Consider the following 13,149-nt stretch of genomic DNA (forward strand, 5'->3'; position numbering starts at 1 on the left):
CGAGACCTCATCTCGTCCCTACTCGACCGAGGTTAGGCTTGGTACGTACTGGGTACCATTGTGGTGTACTCATGCCCTTTCCTGCACATGTTTTTCGTGTGCAGATCCAGGTACCATCTACCAGCCTCGAGTTTAGTTGCACGGTTGCTGTTTCAGGAGATTTTAAGGTACACCTGCCCGCGTCCACAGACCTCGGAGTCCCCCTCTATCCCCTCATGTTAATTCTTCCCTTGTTTCTTCATACATTGATATATAGAGCAGTTAGAAATTCTTAGAAGCTTGTGACTTACAATATTCCGATTCTTGGGAAAGTTGCGTATTGTTTCAGGAGCTGTTGTTTGTATATGCCGAGCGACATCTTTTCTTCTTATTAAAAATATTTGTTAGTTGTTATCTTTTATGTTTCATTTCATTTCCGTAAATATTAGGCTTACCTAGTCGTAGAGATTAAGTGCCGTCACGACAGTTCACGGAGGGAGAATTTGGATCGTGACATACTTTATTGCCTTGCTTGGTTGAAATATAGGAATTATAAATACATTCTTGTTAGTCTTAGTTCTATCCACCACCTCTTTAGGACCCAATAATTAATTTGTGGATAAAACATTTGCATTACCTTAATTGATTTTTATATTATTAAGGACCTGAAGTTTGCCGTTTTTCGAAGAAAGTCCTGTCAAATCCTAAAAACTACAACATTAAAGACTGTATCGGACACTAGAAATATGGCAGAAAAAAAAACAAGAATTGCACCTCAACGTACTGCACTAGCCACAAGAAATAGACCAAAAATAGCAGAAACTATATAACCTGCACCTTCAAATGTGAGTTCCCTTTATCTTTTTTTTTTTTTTTTCACAATTCTGTTTAAATCTAACAATCACTATTTATCAAATACATAAAAATTTCTCACTTTTACACAACTTAACCAAACTACTCTGAAATATATGTATGAGACTTATTTCAAATTTAATGCACAACCACTTTTTATCATTTTTCTCCCAGCCTCATGATTTTGGTGCCCTTATACCCTTATCTCAAACTGTCGGTTTGTCGAAAAAGGGGAGAATTCATACACAAAAACAGCCATTCCATACTTTCTGTTGCCTCATTCTAGCTAAAGCCATTTCTCAGATTTGTCATCAAGTAAAAAGGTTAGTCATTTAGTATCTAATAACATTTTTGCATGGCTATATCTGCAAAAATGTTTTCTGCTATATATGCTTCTTTCTTCAGTTTCTTTGTATTCTTACTTTCTCCTGATCAGATCATGGAAAAAGGAAAACAAATTGACGGAGAAAGAGAGAAAGGGGAATTAGCAAACAACTTTGAGGTATGCCATAATTAGTTTGTGCTAGTAGTGTTGGTTTGAGTCAAATCTCTATCCTACGTAGGTCAAGAATAACTATTTCTAATAAATTTTTCACCTAACGGTCTAAACCCAAATAAAACGATTAAGTTAAAGAACTAACCGAAGAATATATTAAATTATATAACTAAATAATTGATTATAGTTCCTATATATGGGTAAAAGGTAAAACATCTTCTTTTACTAACAATTCTTTCTTAATTAAGGATTTATCAAATGGACAATGTAGATAGCCATGGTACTCCCCGATTCTATTAGTGCATAGGGAAAATGCATTTATTACCCCGATCTATAGCCTTATTCTCAACTACACACTTTATCTCTGCGGGTTATTATTATCCCCCTAAACTATTTTAAAATAGAATAAATCCACCCTTAAAGTACCATAACCAAATTTTCTTTGGGCAGTGACCACACTTGCTTGACACATAAGATTTCATTAAAAAAATACTTTTTCTTTTCCTTTCTTTTTTCTCTTCTTCATTACTCTAGTAAACCCGAATAACAAAGATCAACTCATATTGTTCTATTTCTGCTGTTACGGTTCTTTAATGTCCATTACGGTAAAAGATTTTTGGATGGTGGCTATAATTCGTGATTGTGTGTGGCATAAAGATGATAGACGTTATAATTAAGAGGTGAGTGATGGCATACAATATTAGTATAAGTGTCTTTGCTAGGTTAGAAAAAAAAAATTTCCAGTTAAAATTTCAATACCTTTATTTTTCCGGTAGGGGAAGGTTTTCCGATGATGAATTTTTTTCTCCAAATTTGAGTATATTTTTGTTTGCTTATGAATAGATATTTTTTAGAGTTTAATTTGTGTGTGAAAAGGATAGAAAGAGGAAGAAAAAAAATAGAATAAACAGAAGAAGAATGGTTAGACAAAGTTGTCATCGAGTGAATAGCCGCCGAAATTAGAGAAGAAAGGAAAAAAGAAGTAAAAGCAAAAGGTAAAGGAAAAGAAAAAAATTCAGAAATTATATAGATAGATTTAGCGGGAACTTTGATAAAAGAAGATTTCAAACATAAACACTAGGAAAGTGGTGTCAAATTCCAAAAATTGGAGCATCAAAGACTGCACCACACATTAAAAAAAAAGGACAAATAATGGAAATTACATCCCAAAATACAACACTAGTCACAAGAAAAAGACCAAAATAGCAGAAACTCTAAAAATGACACTTCTCAGTTCTAACTATGAATAGTTCCGCTAAATTTTACAACCAGAGTTTGTTACTCTTTCCGTCGCATTTTATGTGATACTCTTTCTTTCTTAATCAGTCCCAAAAAGAATGTCATATTTTCTTATTTAGAAACAATCTATTTTTAATATTTCTACTTTATCCTTAATGAATTGATTTAAAGCCACACAAATATTTATGGTTTATTTTAGACCGCAAATTTCCAAAGCTTACCTTCTTTTTTTGTCACGACCCAAAATTTGCATGTCGTGATGGCGCCTATCTCAATACTAGGCAAGCCGACAATCATAATAAAACCCAATATCTTTTAATCTTGAAAACATAATATTTAAATCCAGTGGAAAAATCTCACAAATACATATATAAATACACTCCCAAAATCCGATGTCACTGAGTACATGAGCATCTAAATATATACAAAGTATGATTAATAAAAACACTATCTGAAAATATAGAACAGTACAATAACTAAAAGGAAGAGAGTCAAGGTCAACAGACGCTAGACAACTACCTTGATAGTCTCCAACCGATAACACTCTGAGATCTAACAGTCAAGCACCTGGATTTGCACACGAAGTGCATATTGTAATATGAGTACTCAATAAGTAACAAGACTAACCTTTGGACTGAAAGTAGTTACGAGCTTAGCAGATCTAGTCCAGCATATAAATAACGGTACAGAAATGTAGGCATGCTTTCAAGTTCAATAGTTAAACTTAGTACAAGTAAGATAGATCAATACTGCATGATACAAGGGATATCATCTCGGTGGAAAACCTCGTGTACTCCTCATAACTAATCGCACGGTCACTCGGTACTGTTTATGGCCAATCCAGCCTAGGGATATTCCATCTCGTATATATACACACACACACATTGACTGACAGTCAGTCACTCAGTACCGTACAAGACCAAACCAGGCCTGGGGTAATTTATCCCCAAATGTAAATGTTTCAAATAAGATCCATGTCCAGGGAAATTCATCACAATTATAAATAAGTAAGGCAAGTCCACGCCCTGGGAAGTCCATCTCGTATATATAAATCATCTACACTCACTGTGGGGGTGATATTGTCCATCTCATTCAAAAGGTTTGGTAGCCAACCTTGTTGAATTGGTATTGGTTTGGTATCCAACCTTGTTGAATTAGTTTGGTTTGGTAGCCAACCTTGTTGAAATTGTGAAAAATGTGTGCAAAATTATCAAATATTGTTGGCTTTAGAGAGTGAGGTTTTGGCTATAAAAGGAGAGCTTCAACTCTCATTTCATCACACCAACAAAGAGAGAAAAGAAAGAGAGCAAGATATTTCATAGACTATAAGAAAATAGTCTATGAAGAAAAATAGAGTGAGAGAGATATTATAGTGAGGTGAAAAAGCAAAAGAGTATTTTTTTCTTTTGAGGGTAAAGTGGTCTTAAGAGTTTTCGTACTCGTTACTACACAGTGTAAAATCGTCGCTATAGTGATATCAGTTGCTCTTCTTGGCCGTGGTTTTTCCCTCATTTAGAAGGGTTTCCACGTAAAATCTTGGTGTCATTTTTGCTGCATTTATTCTTGCGGATTTAACCATAACATAGTGGTCCGCGTTTATCACTAATACCGTGAATATTATTTTTACGGGGTTTATTCCCAACAAGTGGTATCAAAGCCAAGGTTCTGTCTAAGTATGCTATGTGGTTGCAACACAGTCTGAACTTCCACATCAGAAAAGAATTACTTTGGTTTCCTAATAAATAGTATTTGTATTTGTGATAAACGATGGAAGCCAATACTAGTAGAATGATTACTTTGAATGGCACAAATTATGCCATTTGGAAGAGCAAAATGGAAGATTTGCTCTATGTCAAAAAATTTCATTAATCTGCCTTCACCGCTATAAAGCCTGATAATAAATCAGATGAAGAGTGGAATTTGTTACACAGGCAGGTTTGCGGCTTTATTAGACAGTGGGTTGATGATAATGTTTTGAATCATATTTCTGGGGAGACACATGCTCGGACCCTATGGGAGCACCTTGAAAGTTTGTATGCTCAGAAAACTGGAAACAACAAGATGTTTCTGATAAAGCAGATGTTGGGTTTAAAATACCATGATGGTTCCGCGATGACAGATCATCTGAATAATTTTCAGGGGATCATGAACCAGTTATTTGTTATGGGTATTAAATTTGATGAAGAAATTCAAGGCCTGTTTCTATTTGGTTCCCTACCAAATTCTTGGGAAATTCTTAGAACTTCATTATCAAATTCTGCTCCGGATGGTGTGATCTCTATGGATCTTGCCAAGAGCAACCTTTTAAATGAAGAGATGAGAAGAAAATCTCAAGGTTCCTCCTCATCAGATTTCTTGGTGACTGACTCTAGGGGTAGAAGCAAGAATCGAGGTTCTCAAAATAGAGAACATAATAGAAGCAAATCCAGAAGCAGACTTAAAGATATTGAGTGCTATCAATGAGGGAAGAAAGGACACACAAAGAAGTTCTATCGGATTTTGAAAAAGGAGAATAGAGACAAAGAAGAACAGAAAGAAGATGGCAATCGTGTTTCCACCATCACTACAGAAGACCTTGTTACCGTCCTTGATGCGGATCTGATAAATATTGCTTGTGATGAGTCAAGCTGGGTTGTGGACAGTGGTGCCGCATCTCATGTGACATCAAGGAAGGAATTTTTCTCATCCTATACTCAGGGTGACTTTGGAACTTTGAGTATGGGTAATGAGACTGTATCTAGGGTGGCTGGTGTTGGAACGATTTGTTTGGAAACTAGTATTGGAACTAAACTAGTTTTAAACAACGTAAAGCATATACCTAATGTTCATTTGCACTTGATCTCTATTGGTGTTTTGGATGATGAGGGATATGTCAGTACCAATGGTGCTGGAAAGTGGAAGCTCACTAAAGGTTCTATGATTGTGGCTCGTGGGGAAAAGTGTCGTAGTCTATACTAGACTACGACCTCTACCTGTGTTTATATGGTGAATGCCGTTGAGAGCAATAACTCTTCAACGTTATGGCATAAGAGGCTTAGCCACATTAGCAATAAAGGACTAAATGTTCTGGCCAAGAAGAAATTGTTGTCAAATTTTGAAAGTGCAAAATTAGAAAAATGTGAGCATTGCTTGGCTGGAAAACAAAAAAGAGTTTCTTTCCAATCTCATCCTCCTTCAAGAAAGACAGAGTTGTCTGAGTTGGTGCATTCAGATTTATGTGGTCCAATGAACACAAGGACTTTGGGTGGTGCACTTTATTTTTCTACCTTTATTGATGATTGCTCAAGAAAACTTTGGGTCTACATCTTGAAGACTAAAGACCAAGTGTTGGGTGTCTTTAAGTAGTTTCAGGTTTCAGTTGAAAGAGAAATGGGAAAGAAGCTGAAATGTATTCGTACTGATAACGGTGGTGAATATTGTGGACCGTTTGATGGATACTACAAGCAACAAGGTATCATACACCAGAAGACTCCTCCTAAGACTTCTTAGCTTAATGGTTTAGCAGAAAGGATGAACAAGACCTTGATGGAAAGAGTCAGATGTTTGCTTTCTGAAGCAAAGTTGTCGAATTCCTTTTGGGGTGAGGCTTTGTTGACCGCCCCACATGTCATTAATCTATCTCCTACAGTTGTTGCAAAGTGATGTTCCAAATAGAGTTTGGTATGGCAAGGATGCTTTCTATGACCACTTGAAAGTGTTTGGTTGCAAAGCTTTTGTACATGTACCTAAAGATGAGAGGTCAAAATTAACTGCCAAGACAAGGCAGTGCATCATCATTGGTTATGGCCTTGATGAGTTTGGTTACAGGCTATATGATCTAGCTGAGAAGAAGGTCGTGATAAGCCGTGATGTTATCTTCGTAGAGGATCAAGCCATTGAAGATATCAACAAAGCAGAGAAGCTAAAATCTCCAAGTTCTGAAGGTTTAGTTAATCTTGATCAAATTCCTCATACAAATGAGGATGACGTTGGTGGGCTTAATGATGATGGTGATGCCCAGAACCATATTCCAGATCAGAATATTGATGGTGATGGTGATAACAATGCTAATGTTGATGAGGTAAATGCTCTTACTCACGAAGCTGTGGGCGAGTTAGATATTTCACTCAGGAGGTCTTCTAGACCTCGTACTCCTTCCTCCCGTTATTCACCCAATGAGTATGTATTACTCACTGATAGGGGAGAACCTGAATGTTATGGGGAGGCCATAGAAGATGAGTATAATGATCAATGGATTGAAGCCATGCAAGATGAGATGAAATCTCTGCATGAGAACCATACTTATGAGTTGGTGAAATTACCTAAGGGCATGAGAGCTTTGAAGAACAAGTGGGTGTTCAAAGTTAAAGCTGAAGAACATAGTTTGAAGCCCATATACAAAGCTAGATTGGTTGTCAAGGTATTTGGTCAAAGGAAAGGTATTGACTTTGACAAAATATTTTCTTCTGTCGTGAAAATGTTCTCCATTCGGACAGTTCTGGGTTGACTGTCAGTCTTGATTTGGAGATTGAGCAGATGGATGTGAAGACTGCTTTTCCTCACGGTGACTTAGAAGAGGAAATTTATATGAAACAACCTGAGGGATTCAAGACAAAGGGTAAGGAAAATCTTGTATGCAAACTTAAGAAGAGTCTTTATGGATTGAATCAAGCTCCCAGACAGTGGTACAAGAAGTTTGAGTCTGTTATGGGGGAGCAAGGCTACAAGAAGACTTCTTCAGATCACTGTGTGTTAGTACAAAGATTTTCTGATGATAACTTTATCATTCGCTTGCTATGTGTGGATGATATATTGATTGTGGGTAGGAATGCTTCCAAGATTGACGAGTTAAAGAAACAATTGAATAAGTCTTTTGCAATGAAAGACTTGGGTCATGCTAAGCAGATTTTGGGCATGAGAATTACTCGTTCGAGAAACGAAAGAAAGCTTTAGTTGTCACATGAGAAGTACATAGAACGTGTACTGGAGCACTTCAATATGAAAAGTGCTAAGTTGGTTCGCACACCCCTTCCTGGTCATCTGAAGTTGAGTAAAAAGATGTGTCCTACAACAACGGAAGAAAAAGATAGAATGGCCAAGATTCCTTATTCCTCTGCTATCGGAAGTTTGATGTATGCAATGGTATGCACTCGACTAGATATTGCTCATGCAGTCAGTGTTGTTAGCAGATTTCTCGAAAGTCCAGGAAAAGAGCATTGGGAAGCTGTAAAGTGGATACTCAGGTATCTAAGAGGAAGCTCACATGAACACTTATGTTTTGGAGGATCAAATCCAATTTTGAAGGGCTATACAGATTCTGATATGGCAGGTGACCTTGATAATAGAAAATTCACTACTGGATATTTGTTTACTTTTTCAGGGAGAGCTATATCATGGCAGTCGAAGTTGCAGAAGTGTGTCGCACTATCTACAACTGAAGCAGAGTATATTGCGGCAACTGTAGCTGGCAAAGAGATAATATGGCTCAAGAGATTTCTTCAAGAACTTGGATTGCGACAGATGGAGTATGTTATCTATTGCGACAGCCAGAGTGCAATAGACCTGAGCAAAAACTCCATGTACAATGTGAGAACAAAACACATCGACGTCAGATATCATTGGATTCATGAGCAAGTGGAGAACGAACCCTTCAAGTCAAACAGATTCACACGAGTGAAAATCTTGCAGATATGTTGACCAAGGTGGTACCAAGAGACAAGTTCGAGCTATATAAAGAACTTGTCGGCATGCACTCAAACTAGAAGACAATGCTACCTCCTCTAGATGAATGAGACTAGAGGGGGATATTGATGGTTTCCATCTCATTCAAAAGGTTTGGTAGCCAACCTTGTTGAATTGGTATTGGTTTGGTAGCCAACCTTGTTGAATTGGTTTGGTTTGGTAGCCAACCTTGTTGAAATTGTGAAAAGTGTGTGCAAAATTGTCAAATATTGTAGGCTTTAGAGAGTGAGGTTTTGGTTATAAAAGGAGAGCTTCAACTTTCATTTCATCACACCAACAAAGAGAGAAAAGAGAGAGAGAGAGAGCAAGGTATTCCATAGACTATAAGAAAATAGTGTGTGAAGAAAAATAGAGTGTGAGAGATATTGCAGTGAGGTGAAAAAACAAAAGAGTATTTTTTTCTTTTGAGGGTGTAGTGGTCTTAGGAGTATTCGTACTCGTTACTACACAGTGTAAAATCCTCGCTATAGTGATATCCGTTGCTCTTCTTGGCCGTTGTTTTTCCCTTATTCAGAAGGGTTTCCACGTAAAATCTTGGTGTCATTTTTGCTGCATTTTTATTCTTGCTGATTTAACCATAACATAATGGTCCGCGTTTATCACTAATACTGTGAATATTATTTTTACGGGGTTTATTCCCAACAAAGGGGGTGCAGACTCTGGAAGGGCTCCTTCAGCCCAAGCGTGATATAAAGCCGATATGGCCTGCTGCAGGTGGGCAGCCCCAATTCATATAATGATAAAGCCGATATGGCCTGCTGCAGGCGGGCAACTCCGATCCATATAATGATAATATATATAAAGCCGATATGGCCTGCTGCAGGCGGGCAACCCCGATCCCATAAATATCCTCACAATGGATGAACATGACTCAGTATGAAATGTACATTTTAAAATAATTAAATTCAACACTAAGACGACCATATGGGTCCCAAAGTATCGGCATGTTTAATTTTGGTACTCGGATGGGGAAATATTCTTCAAAAACAATTACTACGTTTTATGCATGGCTATATCTGCAAAAATGTTTTCTGCTTCTTGCTTCAGTTTCTTTGTATTCTTACTTTTTTCTCCTGATCAGATCATGGAAAGAGGAAAACAAATTGACAGAGAAAGAGAGAAAGGGGAATTAGCAAACAACTTTGAGTTATTGGTTTGAGTCAACTGTCTATCCTACATAGGTCAAGAATAAATATTTCTAATAAATTTTTCACCTAACTATTTCTAAACCCAAATAAAATATTAAGTTAAAGTACTAATTGAAGAATCGATTAAATTAAATAACTATAAATAATTGATTATAGTTCCTATTTATTGGTGAAAGTTAAAACTTCTCCTTTTATTAAATTGATTACTTTTATGATTGTCTGGTAATTGATAAATGTTCGAATTAGGTGTGTATATAGGTCGGGTCGGTAGGTTTATTTAATTACTAAATTAAATCAATTATATACGAGTTTTAAATCTATAAACCAAATCAAACCAGTAAAAGGCGAATTTTTGGTCTTTTTTTTTCCAGTGTGATTCTTTCGGGTTTTCCCCCATAATATCAGGACAACAATATAATTAATGCTCCAAATATTCCTTTTATCCCTATAAGATACAACAATTATAGTTCAATAATCATTCATTTTCGTTGTCACTAAAGAAAAGCTTCAAGAGTTTTATGATGACAGAGCTAAAACAATGGAATGAGTTATATGGGGAAGGGGGGTCAAGTAAAAAGGTGCAATTTTGTTAGATTGTTTTTAGGAAATTTTGTTTGGGCTCAATCGATCGAACACTTATTTGGACTATTCGAAAATTATAAGCTCAGACTTAAACAATTATATTAAATATTATTAAAAAGTTTATTAAATATTTATAAACTACTTTACAATAAATATTTTTCTGAATACAATATTTTTAAAATATACATATGTAATCTCGGGTTGGTTTAGTTTCGGTTTGAATTTTTAAGTTAATACCAAACCAAATCAATTATGGTTGGATTACCTTTTTTTTAATATTGATCATGCCCAACTCTAGTCCTAAGAAGAATAAGCGGTCGTTGCAAATATAATCCAGTCTAAAAGTCCGGAGTCGAATCCCACAGAGAACTAAGGTTTAGCTACAACTGTTCACTATCTCTAAGAAGACAAGTTCGAACAATTTCTAAGTTACAGAGATGAAAATTGCTATGTCTAACTAATTAACTAACAAATTAAAATAGAAAATTAACAACTAAAGATACTAAGAGTTGGAGACAAGATTAAGAAGGTCTAGAGTTATGATTTACCCAATTGTCGGAATCCTTCCTGCTATGTCTCCTATAATTTTGCCTAATTATTGTCTACTGATCGTGAGCACTTCAGGTGTCGTAATTCTCTCCCGAGAAACTCCAATAATTTATTAGATATATTCTCCCGAACTATGCTAGCTGGCATAATCTTACCGCTCACTATGACCACGTCAAGGCTTTGTTATTCCTAAACCCACCTTTAAACCTGTTGTATTGATTCCTCATATACGTTAGGAGTGACGTTGTTCAACAACTACCTAACTATGTACCCCTTCCCAAGCAATACATAATAAATACGCACAGTCAATTGATGGTCGTTCAATAAACAGAAATAAGCACGTAGTTGAACAAGTAAAGAAATTCAAAGGCCAAATTATATTCTAGCTTAAAGAGAATTCATCCTCCAAAAGGTTCCATCAAAACTCTAAATAATAAATTAGCTACTCATAGTAGTATGTGAAAATGCAATACTAAAATTCATAACCAACAATAGAAAATAGGAAGAAGAATGGAAAAACTTGTGGTTGAATTGTCACGACCGGGATTTCCCACCCGCGGGAATCGTGAAGGCACCTACTAATGAGAGCTAGGAAAGCCAATCCTCAACTGGTTACTTCCTTAACAATTATCAGTACTATCATGATAACAACGGAATTGAATAAACATGCGGAAGACTTAAATTAAAGAAACTAAACAATAGTACAAAAATCAATATATGCCTCTACCCAGGAACTGGTGTCACATCACTCACGAACTTCTAAGATTAATAAATACAACTGTTTGAAAGAAAATATAAACTGTTTGTCTCGAATACATGAGATAACAGACTGAAATGAAATATAGAGGAAACACCGGGCCTGCGGACGCCTGCAAGGCTACCTCGGGGTCTCAGTGGACTGAAGGCTGGCTCCCGCGCTACTGCTGTTGTCCAATATCTGGATCTGTGCAAAAGAGCACATAGTGTAGTATCAGCACAACCGACCCCATGTGCTGGTAAGTGCCTAGCCTAACCTCGGCGAAGTAGTGACGAGGCTAGGACCAAACTACCAAATAACCTGTGCAATTCAAATATATATATATATGTGCAACAGAAAAGAAATACAGGAAATAACTAGTCAATGTGGGAAGGGAAACATGTTGAGGGAGTTAACAGTTCCAAATAGAAAGCCTTAATAAAAGGAAGAAGCAACATTGCCAAAATGTCAACCATAATCAGAAATCAACAATTTACACGGCATCACCCTTCGTGCTTTTACTCTCGTCCTCACCCAAACAATATCAATAATAAAAATGTATACGGCATCACCCTTCGTGTTTTTACTCTCTTTCCTCACAATATAATCAATGAATATCGGTACGGAATGGCACATCGTACTGCACGACATCACCCTTCGTGCTTTACACTCTTTCCTCACAATATCAAACAATGCACGGCATCACCCTTCGTGCTTTAACACTCTTTCTCACCCAAACAACAGTCACAAACAATGGGGAAAGGAAGTAGACAAATAATAGTAGAAATCCCGGCGAAGGAATACAATTAAACAGCTAAGTCCCGACAAGGGAACAATATCAATAAATCTCAACATCCCGGCAAGGAAAATAATCAACAAAGCAACAAACATCCTGGTAAGGGAGCAATTTAATAACTCTTTCTCTTTCTTTCACTTTTACTTCTTAACTCACTTTACCACTTGAGCCAACGCTCCAAAGGGTTCAATCATTTCACATATTTTCACACATGGTAATATAACTCGAGCCAATGCTCCTCGAAGTGCAAAGATCACAATTTCTTTCACAGGCTTTTTACAACATGTAAAAATCATCATTTAAGTCATGAAAGATACAACAAAATCAGAATATCCGCAATATAAAGACTCACGGTCATGCTAGACACCAACGTATAGATACTCGTCACCATACCTATACGTCGTACTCGACAATAAGCACGTAGCAAATAAGACTAAACTCTTAATCCCTCAAGCTAAGGTTAGACCAAACACTTACCTCGAAGCTTTGAACACCACTCAAGCCTCAATTATAGCTTTACCCCTTGATTCCACCACTAATCCACCGAATCTAGTCACAAGTTACTTAATTACATCAATAAGTGCTAAATGAATCAACCCCAATACATGAAAATGAGTTTTTCCAAAGTTTTACTCAAAAAGTCAAAATTACCCCCGGGCCCACGTGGTCGAAACCAGAGGTTCGAACCAAAACCCGTTTACCCATTCCCCCACGAATCCAAATGTATAATTTATTTTGAAATCGGACCCCAAATTGAGGTCCAAATCCCCAATTTTAGAAAAACCTAGGTTCTACCCAAAACACCCAATTTCCCCCATGAAAATCTTTAATTTAAGTTGAAATCATGTTAAAAGATGTTAATGATTGAAGAAAGCTAGGTAAAAATGACTTACAATTGATTTGGAGAAGAAAGGTTGTTTGACAAATCGCCTCTTTTGCTTTTGCGGTTTTGAAAAGTGAAAAATAGCTGAAAACCCCGTCTATTTATACCACTCTCAGACCCCCAGTGCGGACCGCATCAAATGGACCACGGCCGCACTAGTGTACCTGA

The 13,149-nt window shown here is 36.7% G+C and overlaps 1 protein-coding gene across 8 annotated transcripts in view; it reads left to right on the forward strand.

Annotated features, from left to right (window-relative positions):
• The first annotated feature begins 984 nt into the window (after positions 1-984).
• LOC104215335 (uncharacterized) overlaps positions 985-13,149 on the forward strand; it is a 38,080-nt gene continuing 25,915 nt past the window's right edge. For all 8 annotated transcript variants that reach the window (XR_011405588.1, XR_011405590.1, XR_011405589.1 and 5 more), the window contains exons 1-2: positions 985-1,154; positions 1,268-1,333. Coding sequence is in view for 1 of the 8 variants with exons in the window: in XM_070168444.1 (XP_070024545.1) it covers positions 1,271-1,333 (63 nt within the window). In the remaining 7 variants the exon portion in view is untranslated. The remainder of the gene's footprint in view (positions 1,155-1,267; positions 1,334-13,149) is intronic.

This window comes from Nicotiana sylvestris, chromosome 2 (assembly GCF_000393655.2).
Source record: "Nicotiana sylvestris chromosome 2, ASM39365v2, whole genome shotgun sequence".
Lineage (NCBI taxonomy): Eukaryota > Viridiplantae > Streptophyta > Magnoliopsida > Solanales > Solanaceae > Nicotiana > Nicotiana sylvestris.